The sequence below is a fragment of the Corythoichthys intestinalis genome, chromosome 3, assembly GCF_030265065.1.
Source record: "Corythoichthys intestinalis isolate RoL2023-P3 chromosome 3, ASM3026506v1, whole genome shotgun sequence".
NCBI classification, from domain to species: domain Eukaryota; kingdom Metazoa; phylum Chordata; class Actinopteri; order Syngnathiformes; family Syngnathidae; genus Corythoichthys; species Corythoichthys intestinalis.
This window is the reverse complement of record NC_080397.1, coordinates 40206418-40224640: the sequence shown is the minus strand read 5'-3', so window position 1 is coordinate 40224640 and position 18223 is coordinate 40206418. Positions and strand designations below refer to the sequence as shown.

Genomic DNA, 18223 nt, shown 5'->3' with positions numbered 1-18223 from the left:
TCCCATCTGGCAACCCTGATTAAGTCACACCTGCGAACTTCCGCACTATCTTAGAAAAACTTCTCAAGAGTAGGTGGCGGGTAGGGTGCTCTGTCTGCTAGACCATAACGTAATTTACCGAAGAATGAACAGGATCTTGCCTTGTATTGTAAGTTCCTTCATATTCTAAAGAGCAGGATAATACTCATTCATGTGTTGTTCAGCATTAAGTGGCTTTTTTACTGTATGGACCGTCGTTGTGAAACAATTAAATAATTCAGTGGGCACTGTAATGTTATGTAATTTATGTTACCTGCGATTGCGACAGGTGAGACACCGACAAAAAGTAAACTTTAATTTAGGTGTTTGTGTTTCATGCTGTATGTTCTAATCTATGGTGAAACGCGCAGACATGTCGGGACTTTCCTATGAGTTTGTTCGCGTCTCCGTGTTAAATTCCTCGCTACTTCAAGAAAGTAAAGTTATTCAGTTTCCCCTAAAAGACCACGCTTCTTAAAGTTTCTTCGTAAAGTGCTGCTCTGATTCGGGTGCATGACGTGCACCTCGATTTGGATATTTATGCACATTAATGACGCTTGGGGGGTCTTAACTCCAGCGGCGGTGCAATATTTGCCTCCAAATGCTGACTAATGATAATAATGATTCGGGAATTTTGGGCTCTGCACGTGATTTTGTGTGAAGTGACTGCTAGATCTAGCCCTTAACATTACACTAACCTTCACTAAAATCATAAGCGGATTTTCAGAGGGGCCAGGGCCCCCCCGGTGGCCGAAAAGTGTCATTGCATGTAATTTGACTTTCCTATTCAGTATGATTTCAAAATTAATAATTTTCCAGTGAAATGTTGTCAATAAAAGTTGTAAAGCAATAAAACACAACAAAAATGAATGAAATGAACAAAAAACAGATATTTTTATAATGGGCCAAAATATTTTTTGAACAGATCATGTGACTATACCTTAGACGGTCATTTGCTTTGCTTAGCCAAAACCACCCGAAGACCGAAGAGGCAAGATGGATATACGTAATTTGTTTCAAACCTAAGCTTTCAAAAGGGACAACTACTGAACAAGAACCAGAGATTGAAAATGTGGACCATGAAACGTTAGAGATCACCGTCAAATCGTGAGAGGAGTGTCAATTTGCCCCACTAAAGACGCTAATTGTACAATAGAGCCTCCACAGGTGTCTTGCCAATGTAGTTACCCCCGTCAAAAATTGTGTCCCCTGGCCACAGGAGCGAACACACACATTAGTTATGAGTTTCGTCGACTTAAACAATTAATTGAAGGCAGAAAAGAATCAGTTATATATTTTAGACATCGACGTTTATTAAACTGGAGAAACTCCATAAAGGAATTGAATTACAGTAATAACAGTAATAGGTCATCCTACGAGTAAAACCGTGAAACGTTGCCTTTTTTACATTCAGTACGTATGTTACGTTGTACGAAAAAGTTTTTTTGATGGATGTGCCATGTTTTAAAACTTCGTAGATAACTACTACATCACCAAAACACGCAAATCAGTGCAGCGCAGTGGCTCCGCCCAGGGGAAACAATTTTTGACTAGGGTAACTACATTGGCACGACACCGGTGGGCGTAACATATTCAATGGATGACAATCTTGGCGAAAAGTATAGCCTAAGCAGCCTGATTTGGAATTCCCCTCAAGAATGGAAAAAAAAATGGGAATGGGAAACAAAAAAACACTCATTTTCAAGTTCAACTTACTTATGATTATAAATATTCTTGTAAGTTAATTTTATTGCTGTCACTGCATTTTGGGGTCATCAACATGTTGAGTTGGTTTGACACCTATGATTTAGACAGTTTATAATATTTGTCTTTCAATCAATCATGTAATGTCTTGCATCGAATCAAATCGGCCATGCCTCGCATCGGGATGCATCGCCGCATCGATTATTGTTGACACCACTAGTAGTTTATGCACGTAATTTTGGCATGAGTTGACACTTTCGCGAAGCACCTTCAGGAGATATGGTGTGTTCATGTGTTTCGGGAAATTGAGTTCCCAAGTTGGAAAATCGTTCTGATGTGCTGTAAATAGAGGTGTGCGACTAGAGCTGGGAATCTCTGGGCACCTAACGATTCGATTACGATTACGATTCAGAGGCTCCGATTTGATTATAAAACGATTATTGATGCACCCCCCTCCTTTTTTTTTTTTCTCTTTTTTTTGTTTTTTTTTTTGTTAATGTTTTGTACATAAGTTCTAAAATTGTTCCAAAATACTCTCAGGCTAAACCACACTACTATTTCAGTATCAAGTTAACATATAGCGTAAACAAATATACAAAAATAACATTAAATAAAAAACTCCAGTCCCCATTCTGTATCAGCAGCTTTAAACTACATTCAATTAATTTAATGTTGTGAATCAACCGTTAAATTTGTTAAAATTGCTCCCGTTATTCCATAATTTCCCTTTTGTCTACTTTCGACATGTGAAAGTTTTAAAACTATTTTAAAGATAGATTCAAGTCAATATCTTACCGATTTAGGAGTATTTTAGATAAAAAGTTAATTAGGTTTGCTTGGAAGGTTCGCTACAACAGCCTTGCAGGGAAGTGTACTGCTTTAAAATGGCGGCCGTTTATAACGCCAGCATCTAGCTTTTTGTAGATGTGCTGCTAACACTGCCAAATCTATATTGCATCTAGTCCTATATAAATGATATCCACCGTAACACTATATGGATGTACTTGTAGCAGCTTTTCGGCAGCAGTCAGAAAAACACAACAACATACCTATCTCGTTGCATGAGTTGAGCTAGAGCCGTGAGTTGAGCATTGGCATTACCCGAGGGGCCGGGTAATGGGAAGCATGATGTTTAGCTACTCTCGCTCCGTTCCGTCCTGAAGACCGCGCGGCGCGCTGAGTGTTGTGTACTTCCACTTTACTTCGCATATTTCAATAATCGGAATTTGGATGTTTGTGAATCGTTCTCGAATCTTCCACGGCCGAATCGCGAATAATCTAAGAATCGGAAATTTTGCACACCTCTATGTGCGACATTTCAGATTCTTAGATTATTCGCGATTGAAGATGGAAGATTTGAGAACTATTCACAAACATCCAAATTCCGATTATTGAAATATATCAAGTAAAGCGGAACTGAAACATAGCGCGGTCTTTGGGATGCAATGAGGAACGGACCGTAAGTAAACATCATGCTTGTCATTACCCGGGTAATGACAATGCTCAACTCATGGCTCTGACTCAACTCATGGCTCAAGATAAAAAAACAATAATACCTGACTGCTGCCGAAAGCCGCTACAAACTACGTCCACATAATGCAACGGTAAATAATAGATATCATATGTATATAGTACTAGATGCGAAATGACAGACTCGGCGGCGTTAGCTGCACATGTATAGAAAAGTAGATGCGAAATGACACACTTGTCGGCGTTGGTAAACATCCGCCATCTTAAAGCAGTAGACTTCTCTGGAAGGCTATTGTAGCGAACCTTCATGCGGACCTAATTAACTTTTTATCTAAAATACTCCTAAATTGGCGAAAACTTGACTTGAATCTATCTTTAAAACAGTTTTAAAACTTTCACATGTCGAAAGTAGACAGAAGGGAAATTATGGAATAACGGGACCAATTTTAACAACTTTAACAGTTGATTCACAACATTACATTAATTGAAAGTAGTTTAAAGCTGCTGATAAAGAATGGGGACTTAACTGACTTTACTGTTTTGAACTGTTAACTTGATACTGAAATAGTCGTTTATTTAAGCCTGAGAGGCTTTTTGTACAATTTTTGTAACTAATGTACAAAACATTAAAAGCAGCTAATAGTTTTGGTGGGGGGTCATCAATAATCGTTTTATAATGGAATCGTAATCGAATCGTTAGGTGCCCAAAGATTCCCCCCTCTAGCCGTTAAGTCGTAATGTGGGATAAAAACATGGTTGATACAAATAGGAGTAGCCTATTTTAATGCCCCAACGATAACATAACAAGTTGAGTGACTGTTTGGCGCTTTTTTAAACACCATGTAATACAAAGTGATTTTTTTCGATTATCCCAACAACACATGAATACAGCATCAATATTAGCATGTGCTAATCATACAGTCGATGGTGGGTGCAAATGACATCTTCCCACCTGCTTTACAGGTTAGTGCCAGATAAACTGCCCATCATTGGTTTTTGTTTTTATTACCTGTATTGATGTTTTTTTGGTCGCCTACTCCCATGAATTGTGAATTCAAATGGTTGAACTTTACTCTTTAAGTATCAGGCAGTTAACTGCAGTAAACGACTCTGGTTGTAAATTGAAATGGCAGATTAGCTGCCGTCTTTTAGCTTACGTACTATGAATACAATGAGAATTAAATGCGATTTGAGAGGCTCTCACTCAAGAGCTTTAATATTGTGTTAATATGGTATGTAGTATTTGAGCTGTATCAATAATGATATTTATTCTTATTTGTTAATATGACAAGATTGAATCAGTATGTATGAATTAATTGTCTCTCTTTGAGATATAACCTCTAACAATTTTGTAAGTGTGCTCATCATAATTTCCAGCTGTTTTACAAGCATAGTTGTATCGAGTTAATTTTTTTTACACTTATAGATGAATTTTTCTTTGGTAATTAAAACAACCTATAACTATTGTCTCTTTTACAAGCATTTTATTTGTTACTGCGGTCCCTGTAATCTGGAACAAAATGTATTTTTATTTGTATTTGACACAGCCTTACACTTGCAAATGGATGTTAGAAAGTTATTTGCTCGCAGCAAAGAGGAATGAGACGGGTAAGCAGGTAACCTACCTAAACAACATAAACCACTTTTGGGTTACCGGTTGAGAAACGGTGATTAATTGCATAACGGCTCCAGTGATATACCCGCATTTCTGTCCAAACAAAGTAGAGCAGCAGAGTGCAGGGAGAGGTGAAGGAGTGATGGAAACTGATGAGGTGAATTGACTGGCAATAAGGAATGCCCCAGTTTTGATTTTGAATACTGATTGTTGAAAAACACCCAAAAAAGGTCCATTACAGAAACTTGAATTTTGGTTTGAATTTTTATAGTTTAAAGCGCTATTCCTGACTTTTCATGACAGGTAAGTGGTAAAGATTTTTTTTTTTTTTTTGCTCGCTCGTCTGTGCCTCGCTGTGCCCCACATATGATGCCCCCCCCCCCCCCCCCGACACATTTCTGACTGACCCCTCATACATTCCTGCCTACAACCTGCACTGGGCCGAACATATCATTTTTAGATGATCGTAATCGGGTCAGGGATCGTAATCAGATTTTTTTTATTCTAAAATTTTGGGGCTACAAAGCAACAAATAAGGTGTACAGGGATATCGTCAAATAAAACAAAAAGATGTATGTTTTGTATTACGCAGCTTTTATAGCAGATGGAAATCATGTGGAAAATATCGTGTTTTTAAGATTATTTTAAAGATTTTTTTGAGATTATGCGTTGTTACGACTAACAATTGGGTTCCCAATGTTGCTGAAAAATATTTGTAATTATCTTTTGAAAGATAATGGTGCAGCCCTAGTCTGCTGTAATCTGTTTCCCTTCAGTGTTTATTCATAGCCACAAGAACATAGCCGTCCCAGAGTTCATTGGCTGAACAGGTACTCCCCCCCCCCCCCCCCCCCCCCCCCCACAGGTGATTGGTGTTTTTGTCTGGTCTTTTTCCTCCACCGTCCCATTCCCAACAACTGGCCTTCATTTGGGAGACATCCCAATCCGACGTACAGTAATCTGTAAAAATGGGGAGTACCGGAGTAACAACATCTGCTGCAAGTACTGCCCAGCTGGTAAGGCAAATGAAAGCTCAACTGTGTTAACACACTGACAATTCTGGTGTTTCTCGCATAAATAAGATGTCCTTCACCTAAGCGCAATGGGAAATGTTTGCTTAGGAAACAAATGAGTTTGATGCTCAGTTACTATTCGTTTCAGGTACCCATTTGAAATCCGACTGCACTGTGCCAGGTGAAAAGGGGCAGTGTGAGGAATGTGAAGATGAAACTTACACTGAGCACGACAATCATCTCCAAAAATGTATTGGATGCACGCAGTGTCGTTCAGGTATTTCTGTTTGGCGAATTTGAACTATTGAATGGAATAACATAAAGAGAAAATGAGACGTTCAGAATTTTACAAAGGATTTTCCAGAAATCTGTTACTTTACTATTTTGTGTTGCAGATCAAGAAATTGCCCAGGCTTGTAGCAAAACTCGAAATAGTATATGCCGGTGCAAAGAGGGAGGATTCTGTACACCTGAACAACCATGTGAGATGTGCAAGAAGTGTCTAAGGTGACCGTGTCCTCTTTTTTTTTTTTTTTCCCCCATTAACGACAGATATAAGGCATTTGAATTTACTGTGGGTTTTGCCTGCCTCTAAATTAGGTGTCGTAAGGATGAAAAGGTTGTACGTAACTGCACAGCTACCTCAAATACGGAGTGCAAGAAAATCCCTCTGCAGAGTGAGGCGACGCCAGGTAAAGTCCAATTTTTAAATTAAGATTGCATCTTTGAAAACAATACAAACTTTCCCCACACAATGGGTCGAAAAGGATCGTTTGTATTCACCGTATTTTTCGGACTGTAAGTCGCACCAGAGTATAAGTCGCACCAGCCATAAAATGCCCAACGAAGAGGGAAAAAAAACATATAGAAGTCGCACCTGAGTATAAGTCTCATTTTTGGGAGAAATTTACTTGATAAAATCCAACACATAAAACATGTCATCTTGAAAGGCAATTTAAAATAAATATACAATAGAGAACAACATGCTGAATAAATGTAAAGTATAATAATGTTACATGATGCATGAACAACGAAATGCCGGTATGTTAACGTAACATAGCTGAGTTATTCTGATAACTATAGCATAAAGAACATGCTAACAAGTTTACCAAACCATCAGTGTCACTCCAAAACACCAAAATTATATGTAAAATGATATACCGTATTGGCCCGAATATAAGACGTCCCTGACTATAAGACGACCCCCTCTTTTTCAAGACTCAAGTTTGAAAAAACTTTTTGAACACCAAATTAATTTTTATACAGAAAATAATTACAGTACATCAGAAACAAATGATTATAACAATATATTTGAGAGAAAAAGCATGTTATCTTGCCTCATTCAAATCTTAATATCTGAACATTTAAATATGTAAACTAAAGTGCAATCACATTTGTAAATGAATGGCTTCTGGTTTTTGAAATGTAAATAAACCAATCTATTGTGATAAAACAACAAAATTGCAATAACTGCATTAACCATCAAAGTGAAATCTAACTAACTGTAGTCTTGAAACAAATCTGAATAAGGAAAAACATTGCAATAAAATAATGCAAACTGGTTAAACTTGAGAGTAGCTGTGATCTGTCATGACAGAACATCGCTTCAATGATATCTGGCGCCATTTAGCGTCGTGAATGGGTATAACGTCTAGACCGGGAATATAAGACCCCCACTTTTTCAGCCTATTTTCAATGCAAAAACACAGGCTTATATTCGGGCCAAGACGGTAATAATGTGTTAAAAATTTCACAAATAAGTCGCTCCTGAGTATAAGTGGCACCCCCAGCCAAACTATGATAAAAAATTGGGACTTATTGTCCAAAAAATACGGTATTTCAAAATCGGATGTTTGCTAAAAATGAAAACTTGATCAAGGTTAAAATCTGTATCATATTCACTCACTGGCGCTAATGTGGTTTTCATTATCCGTTGACAGCTGTCATCAGTGTCTTAGTCATCGCAATTGCTTCAGTAGTAGTTGCTGGGGCAATATGCATTTGGAAGAAGAAACAGGCAGGAGGTATGTTCAACCAAATTACGTTTATTCATCAAATGAAATCCTATATTGGTTTCAAAATGTTATTTCTTGAACAAAATCCTTGGTAGAGGATCAGGTCCAGTGAAGAAAAAAGGGTTGGCAAGATTCTCACTTTTATAGTCAGAATTCTGACTTTATTCTCACGTTTCTCATTGAATCATGATTTTAAAGTGAGAACTCTTATGTAATTTAAGAATTCACTTTAAAAGTGAGAATCTTCTACCATGTGAATCAAACTGCTGCCGCTTCCAAGAAAACAAGCATTTGTACAATTCAATATTTTCCTTGATATGTAATGAAAAATGTGGGTGAAGTTAATTTACTTGTTGATATATTCTCTCTAGGATCTACAGGAAATGTGCAGAAAAATGAGGTGCGTTTCATTTCTTGTCACTATTAGTTTGAGAGTAATTAAGAGTAAGATGATGAAGTACTTTTGCATACACATTTGAAGCAAGTGTATTTGCAGGAGGGGATGACTGAACAAACTCAAAGAAATGGATGCTCCCTTTTGAGCTTTACTTTGCCGCGGGTGAGCGTTCAAAGTTCAGATGCTAAGGATGAGTGTCAAGCACTGTTTGAAAACTCCAACAGCTCTGCCAGTAACTCGCAGCAAAATCTAACCAGCCTGCCCCTTGCCTCTGCCCAACAAGTCCATCTGATCGCTAGTCAGCCCATTTTGAAGGTGAGAGCCGCAAACTTGGCCCTGCTTCATTCATGCTTCTCTCAATGCTGCTTAGCCTCTCACATATTCATGCCTTCTTCTTCTTCATTTCTCATAAAAATGTTTGTAATGTTGATGTTGTTTTAAGTTTAAGAAATTAGTACAGTGGTACCTCGACGTATGATCTTTTCGACACGATGTTTTTGACATCCGACGTAAAATTTGACTCGCCATTTGTTTCTACATCCGATGACATGCTCGAAATACAACGACATGGCAGCACCGCCGACGAATGCACGGCGGATTTTCTTGTGTGAGAAATCAACACAGGTTTCAGAAAAGGTTGGTACAGGTGTTGAAACAAGAAAAAAGTTGAAGCTTCTAAATGAAGATGCAAATTATAGAAAAATATGAGCGTGGGGTGGGCATCCGTGAAATGGCTCAACAATACATCTCCACGGTCCTCCTCAGACCATCATTCGCCAGTCTTTTTAAGTTAAACTGACTATTCTTATTGTGGTAACATCTCCAAAGAAATCGCCAGCTTCGCCACGTTTTTATCATTTATTTCACAACTTATTCAACACTAAATGCCTACGGTCTGCCGCAATTGACGGTGTTCTCATGAAAACAGTGAAAGCGAAACTCTCAAGCTCACCGCTCTGTCTCTGGCACGTCAGCCCCGCTATTATTATTATTATTTTGATTTTATAATTTATTTGTTTTGCTATGCTTAATTGCCATTTGTAATAGTACCAGCAGTATTTATTAAGGATTTAGTGTAGGTTTTTGGGCTGTGGAACGAATTACTGGAATTATAATGTATTCCTATGGGGAAATCCTGCTCGACATGTGACCATTTCGACTTACAAACAAGGTCCTGGAACGGGTAAACTTGGTATGTAGAGATACCACTGTAACTGTGTCTTTAATTTTAAATAATGTAAAACCTTCCATCCATACATTATTTTCATGTCAATTAGGGTGGCCTTACACTACACAAGACTTTTTTTTTTTTTTTTTTTTGTCTTTAAATACTGCATCTCTTAAAATAAATGGGCAGCTCAGGCCATTTTAGGGGTGATTGTCTGGCACGTTTTTTCGTTTAGTATCAGCGGTCAACGAACCGCTCAGAAGCCATTTGATTGCATTCAGACAAGTTTGATATTTTTTTTCCCTTTTAATCGGGTTACCTTTGGAGCAGCGCAAGGGAGTTGTTTGTATGCTTGCCATTGGGGTGATTCCACACTGTGTTGTTTAGTAGTTGTTCTGAGCATTCTGCTTAAAAATTCTTATATTTTAGTATAGAATTGTTTTTTTTTTCCACAGCATGGTGACTGCGCAACTTACCATTGTCAGTAAGAATATTAGTCATTTGATGGCATATTTATTAGTTTACCACAAAGCGCTGAACAGCTGCTGCGACACTGGGCGAGCACTGACGAGTAAAAACGAATTAAGCTCCCCATTTTTCGAAGGGTATTGCACCGATGGGGCGTTCTCTAGGTGTGTTTAATCCATCTTAACATACTGTAACAACTCGGGGTGAATGTGTTCTACAGGTTACTGGGCTGAATGCATTTCTTAAACGATGTATGTTCCTTGTTGTTCTGTAAATGGATCACGCAGGTCGGGATAGAGATGGCATGGTAGCTCGTTTGGTTGCTTTGGTATTTTTTCATGCTGTGTTACTAATAAAACTCAAAAAGACCAGTGAAACTTGGGCAACTTTCTTACAGGCGATATACTACTGAGCATCTGTCCTTCTGCTCTTTTGTTACTTATCATTTCTGGGCGTGACCCAGTTGGGAAAGATTATTGTAGTGCATACCACCCTAGAGTTTATCTAATTCTCTTGTGGAAGGATGTTTAGATATCTGGGACAATTCTCTCGCCTTTCAAGCTATCATATTTCAATGCCCAAAAAATTGTGTAGTGTAAGGCCCCACTTAGCCACATTGGGGTCGTGGCGGCTGTACTGGCTGCTAAAACCCATATCGAGGTCTATTTGGGATTAACCAAAATCTATAGTTTATTTATTGTACTTCCGCAGAGGCTGCCACACCTTCAGTTTCATATTTGTGTGACCATGTTTGTCTTTAACTGTGTATCAGAGTTTGGAACGTTTCTGGTAAACGGATGACTCACTGGCACCTAATAATGAAAGGTGGTGGCGGCAATTAGAGCATTTATTTGTTTTTTGTTTCTCAGCTGCAAACTTTTCTTTTTCAACCTGCTTGACAATTATTTAAATATGCAACATAATCATATAATTAATGTCTTTTGTCCTATAGCAGTATGAGCCTTTCCCGGAGCTGTTTCCTGTGAATGGTAAGTCTTGACAATTAATTTGTACTAATCTAAAAGGAATGTTGTTGTTGCTTTAAAGCAGCTCTGGTACAGATCTATTGATTGTATCCTTAAACCTGTTAGTTTAGCGCTCTCATAGCGAAACGTAATAAATGGAACGGAAAATAGTTTTACGCTATACATAAAAATTCTCATTTTAAATAAGACTCTAAAGAAACTGAACTACGGGAGGGGGGAAAAAAAAAACATTAAAAAATAAATAAATAAAAAATACCCGGAATACTAAATATGGGCATTTGATTTTATAATGGGTGCATCAAGCAAATTCCAGCCATGTGCTGTGAGAGAGAGTGAACGAATGAACAAAATTGCTGTACTTGGCAAGAAGTTAATAGCTACGCTAGTTATCTAAGGACACCTTCCAGATGGAGCTGGCCCAGGACTAGATCATTCAAGAAAACCAAGTAATTCCCAAATAAGAATTATTGGTGGAAGTTGCTTCCAAATTGGAATTTATCATTGGATCCTAGTGTCAAGTTCAACAATAATCCTTAGGTAGACAAAATAAGGAGAGAAGGAACTCAGTTTTTATGAACTTGCGCAAAGAGAGCAGGAGGGACTAAACAGGGGAATTCTAGATTTACACTATGCAGTCACCAAAATTGCTCTAACCTACCCCTCCCGTGCCCTTTCTTTTTATTTGAGGGTTGGCCCTTGTAACTGACGGGTGTCTTGCCCTATTAGGAAAGGGGAAGCAAGCTGGCGACACTCCTTGGATTTGTATGGCAATGTGTGTGCATGTAGGTGGAATTATATACATGTGTGCAAATACATTTCATGAAGCATGGCATTTGAGCAAGGAATAAATGCAAAAGTATGGTTTCTTAAATGTACCATACAGTGTAGTTTCTTAATTTCTGTGGCTTGTTCTTAAAGTTGACCTGTGGAAACTTGGCCGGTTTGAACCGGTCAGAATGACAAGGCAGTTTTATCAAGCGCCAAAAAGGTCTACAGTTATGAGTCACGAAAATATCTCTTTATTGCAGTCCATCATAGAACATCCTATTATGGCAAACAATCATCAACAACCTAAACTTGATTGTGAGCATTCATTGGTAAAAGCAAATATTTAGTAATTATCACCTAGCAATTGAGTTTTTATGTACTTTTTCGTCAAATTTAAATTTGATGCAACAGTTTATGCTTTCAAGCTTTACTATTCCATTGAGACATGCCAAACCATTGGCAGATAATATTCTTCATGTGTTTCTATAAAACGGTAATACAGATGTTACTAACGTAAGCTGGTTTTGATATGATTAGGGGATTTTTAATGAATGCACTTTGCTCAAATGAATTTGTATCTGCAAGAGGAGTTGGTTTTATATGAATTCAAAGAATTACAATTTCATTATTATTATTATTTTACCGCATTCCGTTCTCTCAATTATTTTTTTCCCCTCTATGAATAATGTACAGAAAAAAATGTAAACCTACCAATTGTTAATGAATAGTAAAGTATAACAGTTGATTGAAGTCCAGATACTTCATTTGGCCTTTTTTTTTTTTTTTTCCTCCGCAGGCGAAGAGTCTCTCAGGAAGTGTTTCCAATATTTCGAGGAGATCAGCATCGCTTATTATAAGAGATTCTTCCGTGAACTTGGCCTGAACAACAATGTGATCAAAACCACTGACCAAAACCAATATGAGGACAGGATTCATGAGTTACTAAGCATTTGGTATGAGAAAGAGGGCAAATGTGCATCTATAAATGACCTGCTAAAAGCCTTACTTGTGCTTGATCAAAGGCTAACAGCCGAGTCCATCAAGGAGAAAGCCTTGGAAGATGGTCATTACATTTTAGAGAAATCATTGTAACTTTTTGTAGTTATTCTGATTACTTCTAATTAGGTTACATAATGTGTATGTTTTTGTATACAGTGTTGTGACAAGAGTGGTGCATGTTTTCAACCTTTGGAGACATGCAAAGTTATTTATGCTACACAGTATGGATTGAATTCTCAGGGACTGGTGGTTTAATCTCACTGAGCAATCAAACAAATATGCTTGAGGGGATGCGCTTCACTGCAACTTTCATAATATATTTATTGAAAGCATTTAACAAGTATGTTGTTCAATGTTTCGTATAGTGACTGTGACATTGCTTACTGTGCTGCTTCAGATGCCTCAGAAATGATTTTATTTTTCTTGGGCAAAAGGTGTAAAGTGAACTATCAGGTTAGAATTACAAATGGATCATTTTAACTTTAATAGTTCTGGGTTGCCAAAGTTTTACAAAGTGAATGTCTTTACTGATGCTTTATCAAAGTGCGAAGATGTTTCAATATTTTTTGTAGAGCTTTTGTTACTGTTAGTGAACCACATACAATGACTTATATAATTAAATGCACTACGTATGGTTTCGCTAAAATGTACAAGATGATCGCTGTTCCATCCATATTTATGTATTTTTTTTTTTAATGAAATGGTGTAACTGGAACACAGTCTGCACACAATGTGGGAAAGTTGCCTTTTGGGTTACTTCCCAAAACATACAAAATGTATTTTGTCTGCATTTTGGACACTTTCACCCTATAATGAAGGAAGCAAGTTTCACAATGTGTACTTTTTGACATGTTTGAGATTTTTTTTTTTCTCTGAGTGAGGCTATCATTTTGGTTAAAATGTTCTATTATGCTGCTTCTGCTCGTATGGTCATGTATTGCTTGTATTCGAAGGAAAAGAATTGTAAATTATGGCACTTGCGTAATAGTGCTGACCCTGGTATGTTTTTAACAATACAGTGATCCCTCAATTATCGCAGTTAACGGGGACCAGAACCGACCCGTATAAAGTGAAAAACCACGAAGTAGGGTCGCCCGCCACATTGTTAATTTGCTTATTTTTGTGTGTGTGTGTGTTATCTTTGGACCCAAATAAAGAAAAATGTAAAAATGTTAACAAAAATATACTTAATGCAAAAATCTAAACACGTGTTGTACATTCATTTGCTCTTATGATACATGTGTGTAAGTGTATAATCATACACACATGTAAATGAAGTCAGGAGGGATCTCTTGGAGTGGGCTGCTGGTCAGCGAATCAGGTGATCGGGCTCTCCCTGCCTTCTGCTAGCGCACGGGCAACTTTTTCACCATATCTCAATTTTGAATTTTTTTTTCTGAATTTAATTTTGATAAATATTTTTAAATCCGTGATGCACTGAGAGTGCGAAAGTTGAACAGCGAGGGATCGCTGTATTTGTTGATGTCTGCTGAAAGGCTGTTGTTAAAATGTGCCAAAGTTATCATTGACTAAAGAATATTTAAAGAACTTGTACTGTCAACTGTTTTATTGAAATAGTATAGGGGAATGTGTTGGACCCATACATTTTTACAAATACTAATGTAAACTCACCATTTTACATTGGCAAATTACAACATTAGCTGTTTCCACTACTTCTATGTACTGTACATCTTACAAATTGACACTGGCATACTTGTGAATAGGCTTGCCAGCATTCGGAAATGGAATTAAGGGACACCCTCTCACGCCCAAAGCCCTACAGGTGAAATAAAAAAAGGGACCTCCCCAAAACTCCTAAAATGCATAGAAATGTATTCATATATATATTCCGTATTGGTTCAATACGGAACGCAAATTTTAATTCCCAATTCAGAACTAATCCTTATTTCAAGGGACGGGTGGCAAGCCTACTTGTGAACAATCATTAACATGAATTGTGCCTTAAAAATGAGTGTGCCTTTGGACATGTGACTAGAAAGGGAAGGGCATGCTGCAGCAGTCCTTGCCAAGACTCAATCTAAGTGGCGCAACAGGTCTCTGAGTAATTTCCATGATTCCATCTTAATGTGACCAGACCACAATTGTTTTTCTATTGAAATTACCGTATTTTTCGGACGCAACTTTTTTCTTGCCGTTTGTACCCTGCGGCTTTTTTTAAAGAAGCGGCTTATATACAGTGGGGAGAACAAGTATTTGATACACTGCCAATGGGAAAATGGGAAACCCATTCGCAGTGTATCAAATACTTGTTCTCTGACCTGTTTTTTTTTTAAGTTAGTTTGGTTTTTACCATTCAGACAACACGAGTTGGTGTTGTTAATGCATGTTTGTTTCGTAAATAAATATAATTTTGATCAATCGAAAATGTTTGCATAGCATCCAATTTAAACATCCAATGTTTAAACATGGACACCTGCGGTTTATAGTCAGGTACGGCATATATGTGGATTTTTTTTCTAAAAATTTATTAAATTTGGCTGGTGTGGCTAATAATCCGGTACGCTTTATTGTCCGGAAATTACGGTACTCAAAACGTTTGACCCATATTGCTTATGGTAGGTTGTAATGATGCTCTTAGAATTCATTGTAAAATGGTTCGTATTTGCCTAAATAGATTTGACTTCATCAGGTTTTCAGAATGTGAACACATTTTCCTAATTTCAATCTTTCCTAACAGGTGCACACAAACAGTAGTTCTCAATGGACAATCTGAAGTGTTTAATAATGTCCAGTAATGGAAATAACAGATTGTGCGCGTTGTGCAAGTCACATGGTTTCCAATGTGACTTTTAATCACATCTCACATACTGAATGTTTTTCTTCATATCAGAATCTTTTGAACAAGTCTTTTTATTTCACTTTTCATTCACTTTCAATAGTGTGTGTGTGTAAACTGGGAGTGGCACTTGTTTGAATTAGGCCCTATTACAGCCCTTCAAGACATGAATTAATTCACTCATATCAATAACAAAGGGAGCGCACGTTCATTGATGCAGCAAACTCGTATCACATCCGCTGACAGGCTAACCTCAATGACGTCATACTTTCTAGTTTAACTGGTTTAGCTCTTGCTTAACTTCCTTATATGAAGTAACTAAAAGGTAAAAGTGCACCAACCTCTGGCTGTGCTCCAAGATTTGTCTCAATGATGCAGTGCAAGGGACCATATAAAGCATGACTCAATTCCAACCTTTCTGCTGTTTTCTGTTTTCCTTTTTTTTCCCCCTCCTTGAAGAATGTTGCTGGTCCGGTGTTGCACTTGTCATGATCATTATAGCAGGTTATTTCAACACAGAAATGGCAGACACCAGATTATGACCCTGTCACCATGGTCACTACATTTTCTGTGCTTGGTTCTCAAGGGGTGGTGTGGCTCAGGAGTAGAGTAGTCGTTCCCCAACCCAGAGGTTGTGGGTTTGATTGTCCACGCTGATGAACTCATCTAAGTATCCTTGAGCAAGATAATGAACCCCAGGTTGACCTTGGTACTGCGTGCGTCACTTGTACGTAGGTACTGTACATGACGATATAGTATGAAGTGCTTAAAGGGCCTTAAATGTGGAAAGGCGCTTTACAAGAGTAACTCCCTGTACATATAGTTCTTGAACATTCCAGTTCAATTTAGCATTTCTCCTTTCTTATATGTAAAGACCTGTGTTTTAGGCTTTCTACCCTTTGTAGATTAGGTCAGTTGTTATTTGTTTGTTTGTTGTATGCGTTTCACTGTGGCCACCTATTTAATTACTAGTATTTTCTTTAGGTGGTCTACTGACATTTTTTTGTCAGTGTTTTTTTTTTTGTGTGTGTTTGCATGATTTTTTTTTTTTTTTTTGTCTTTGTTTTTCCTGTTCACGCTGCACGTCAGTTCAATCGGTTCACTTTGATTGCTCAACCCTTGTAAAATGTTATCTGGATTATACAATTGGTCACATCTCCATGCCAAAAAGAGATGGTGAATGTTAAAAGAAATGTGAGTTGTACTGCAATCGTGTTTGCCTTTGGTTTTTTTGGGGGGAATTATCTGATCTGTATCCAAGGGTTCTTTTTGTGTTCACCATTAAAACTGAAAGCAGACATTATAATAAAAGGTTCTATGTACATGAAATAATATTTGAAATCGTATATATGGCGGAAAACACTCAGGTGACTTGAAGTTCTGCTCTGAGACCCCCAATTTAGCCAACTTTCAAAATTGTCCAAAATGCACGTGTGATACATCATTGGAAAGCTTAAAATCTCAATTTTCTGGGGGAAGAAATTTTTTGAACAGGAGGGCATTTTAAAAAAGATAAAAACATTTTAAACACCAAAAGCCTATCTGGAGGTGAGAGCACACAAGAGCAGAATTACAGACGCCATGACTTTAACGAGATATTATCGCGTACTTGCCTTGTTTCGAACCATGAACTCCATGTAGCATGTATCACTGAGAGTCAAGACACAGCTGTGAATGGCCACAGCTGGATTTTTTGGATTTTATGGGTGAACATGGTAATATAACAAGGGTCGCGATGCAGAAATCGCAGACATCAAGGAGTGGTCGAGATTTTCTTTTTCATATATTTACCCCTTTAAATGTTTTTTTTTCCCCAATTTTTCTTTGTTTGGATCGATTATTTGTCATCTAATATATCGGAGAAAATGCGACAGTAACAAAAAAAAAAAAATACAATTAACCCTATATTGCCAAACGTATCACATTTGATACACCTAAATTTTCATGATTTTGAGAGAAATTCAGAATTTTGACATTTCTTTTTGAAAAAAAAATGATGGATGCAAGTCAACACATGCATCTGCAGGTTCCATGAAAAAAACAAACAGCATTTAGCAAGGGTTATAGATATCTGAGCGCTTATTACACATATTTATTTTGACTTTTCTTTTTGCAAATTTGAAAAAAAAGGTTTCATTAGGACATTATTTTTCCAATTTTGGGATTCTCAGACAATTGCTTCATATTGCTGGCATTAAAGGGTTAAGCTGTAGTTATGAGGTAGATATCGTGACTTTTTTTTTTACAGACGCATTTTTTTCATTGTGATGTCATTTGTTTATAATTTTTTTTAAGTCTTTTTTTTTAAAATGAAATATTAGGCATCAATTATTGATTCTAAGCGAAAATGACGGACATTATGAATAATAAATATAATTACTTACCTTCGTTTTATGGCTGGGTGAACAAAAGCGGTTGCGGGACGTCTGTAAATGGGGGTTTTCAGGGGAAAACGGGCAAATTCAAAATAGTTCGGGGGCTTCATGAGCCATGAATCTGCTATGGCAGCACATAGACATATTGTTCTATCAAACACAACAGTTGTTTTGGCTTAAAATACAGCAGTTTCTTTTAAAGAGGAGTGCAAGAGCAGAAACTGCTTTTTCAGTCTTGTCTGTGTTTTCCGCCATTTTCTATTAAATTCAATTCACCAACAGTTGTGGTGTTGCTAGTGTGATAGTTTTGATTGAATGAGGACTGATTTTGATGGCGGTCGTGATTATCGTGCCATTTAGATAAGGCCAGTAGCTTTTATTTTTTGTGTGTCAAAGGTTCAATTAGTCAAAAAATAGACTTGCACTTGCA

At 37.4% G+C, this 18223-nt stretch overlaps 1 protein-coding gene across 6 annotated transcripts; it reads left to right on the top strand.

Moving 5' to 3' along the window:
- On the top strand, positions 1 to 14160 carry hdr (hematopoietic death receptor). 6 transcript variants are annotated; one of them, XM_057833057.1, is made up of 10 exons: positions 1 to 148; positions 5673 to 5823; positions 5969 to 6097; positions 6216 to 6327; positions 6421 to 6512; positions 7761 to 7844; positions 8207 to 8235; positions 8332 to 8394; positions 10821 to 10857; positions 12419 to 14160. In XM_057833057.1, exons 1-10 carry the CDS (start codon positions 125 to 127, stop codon positions 12712 to 12714), a joined length of 1017 nt encoding a protein of 338 aa, XP_057689040.1. In that variant the 5' UTR covers positions 1 to 124; the 3' UTR covers positions 12715 to 14160. The 6 variants fall into 6 exon arrangements, with proteins under 6 accessions (XP_057689040.1, XP_057689039.1, XP_057689038.1 ...); XM_057833056.1 differs by having other exon boundaries at positions 8317 to 8394; positions 10824 to 10857; XM_057833055.1 differs by having other exon boundaries at positions 8317 to 8394.
- Positions 14161 to 18223: the final 4063 nt, after the last annotated feature.

Bases quoted from the DNA above. Each gene is read 5' to 3' on its own strand.
- hdr (XM_057833051.1), top strand. From the start codon at position 125: ATGAACAGGATCTTGCCTTGTATT. The intron at 6,513-7,760 runs GTAAAGTCCAAT...ATCCGTTGACAG, and splicing joins GCAGAGTGAGGCGACGCCAG to CTGTCATCAGTGTCTTAGTC. The intron at 7,845-8,206 runs GTATGTTCAACC...TATTCTCTCTAG, and splicing joins GAAGAAGAAACAGGCAGGAG to GATCTACAGGAAATGTGCAG.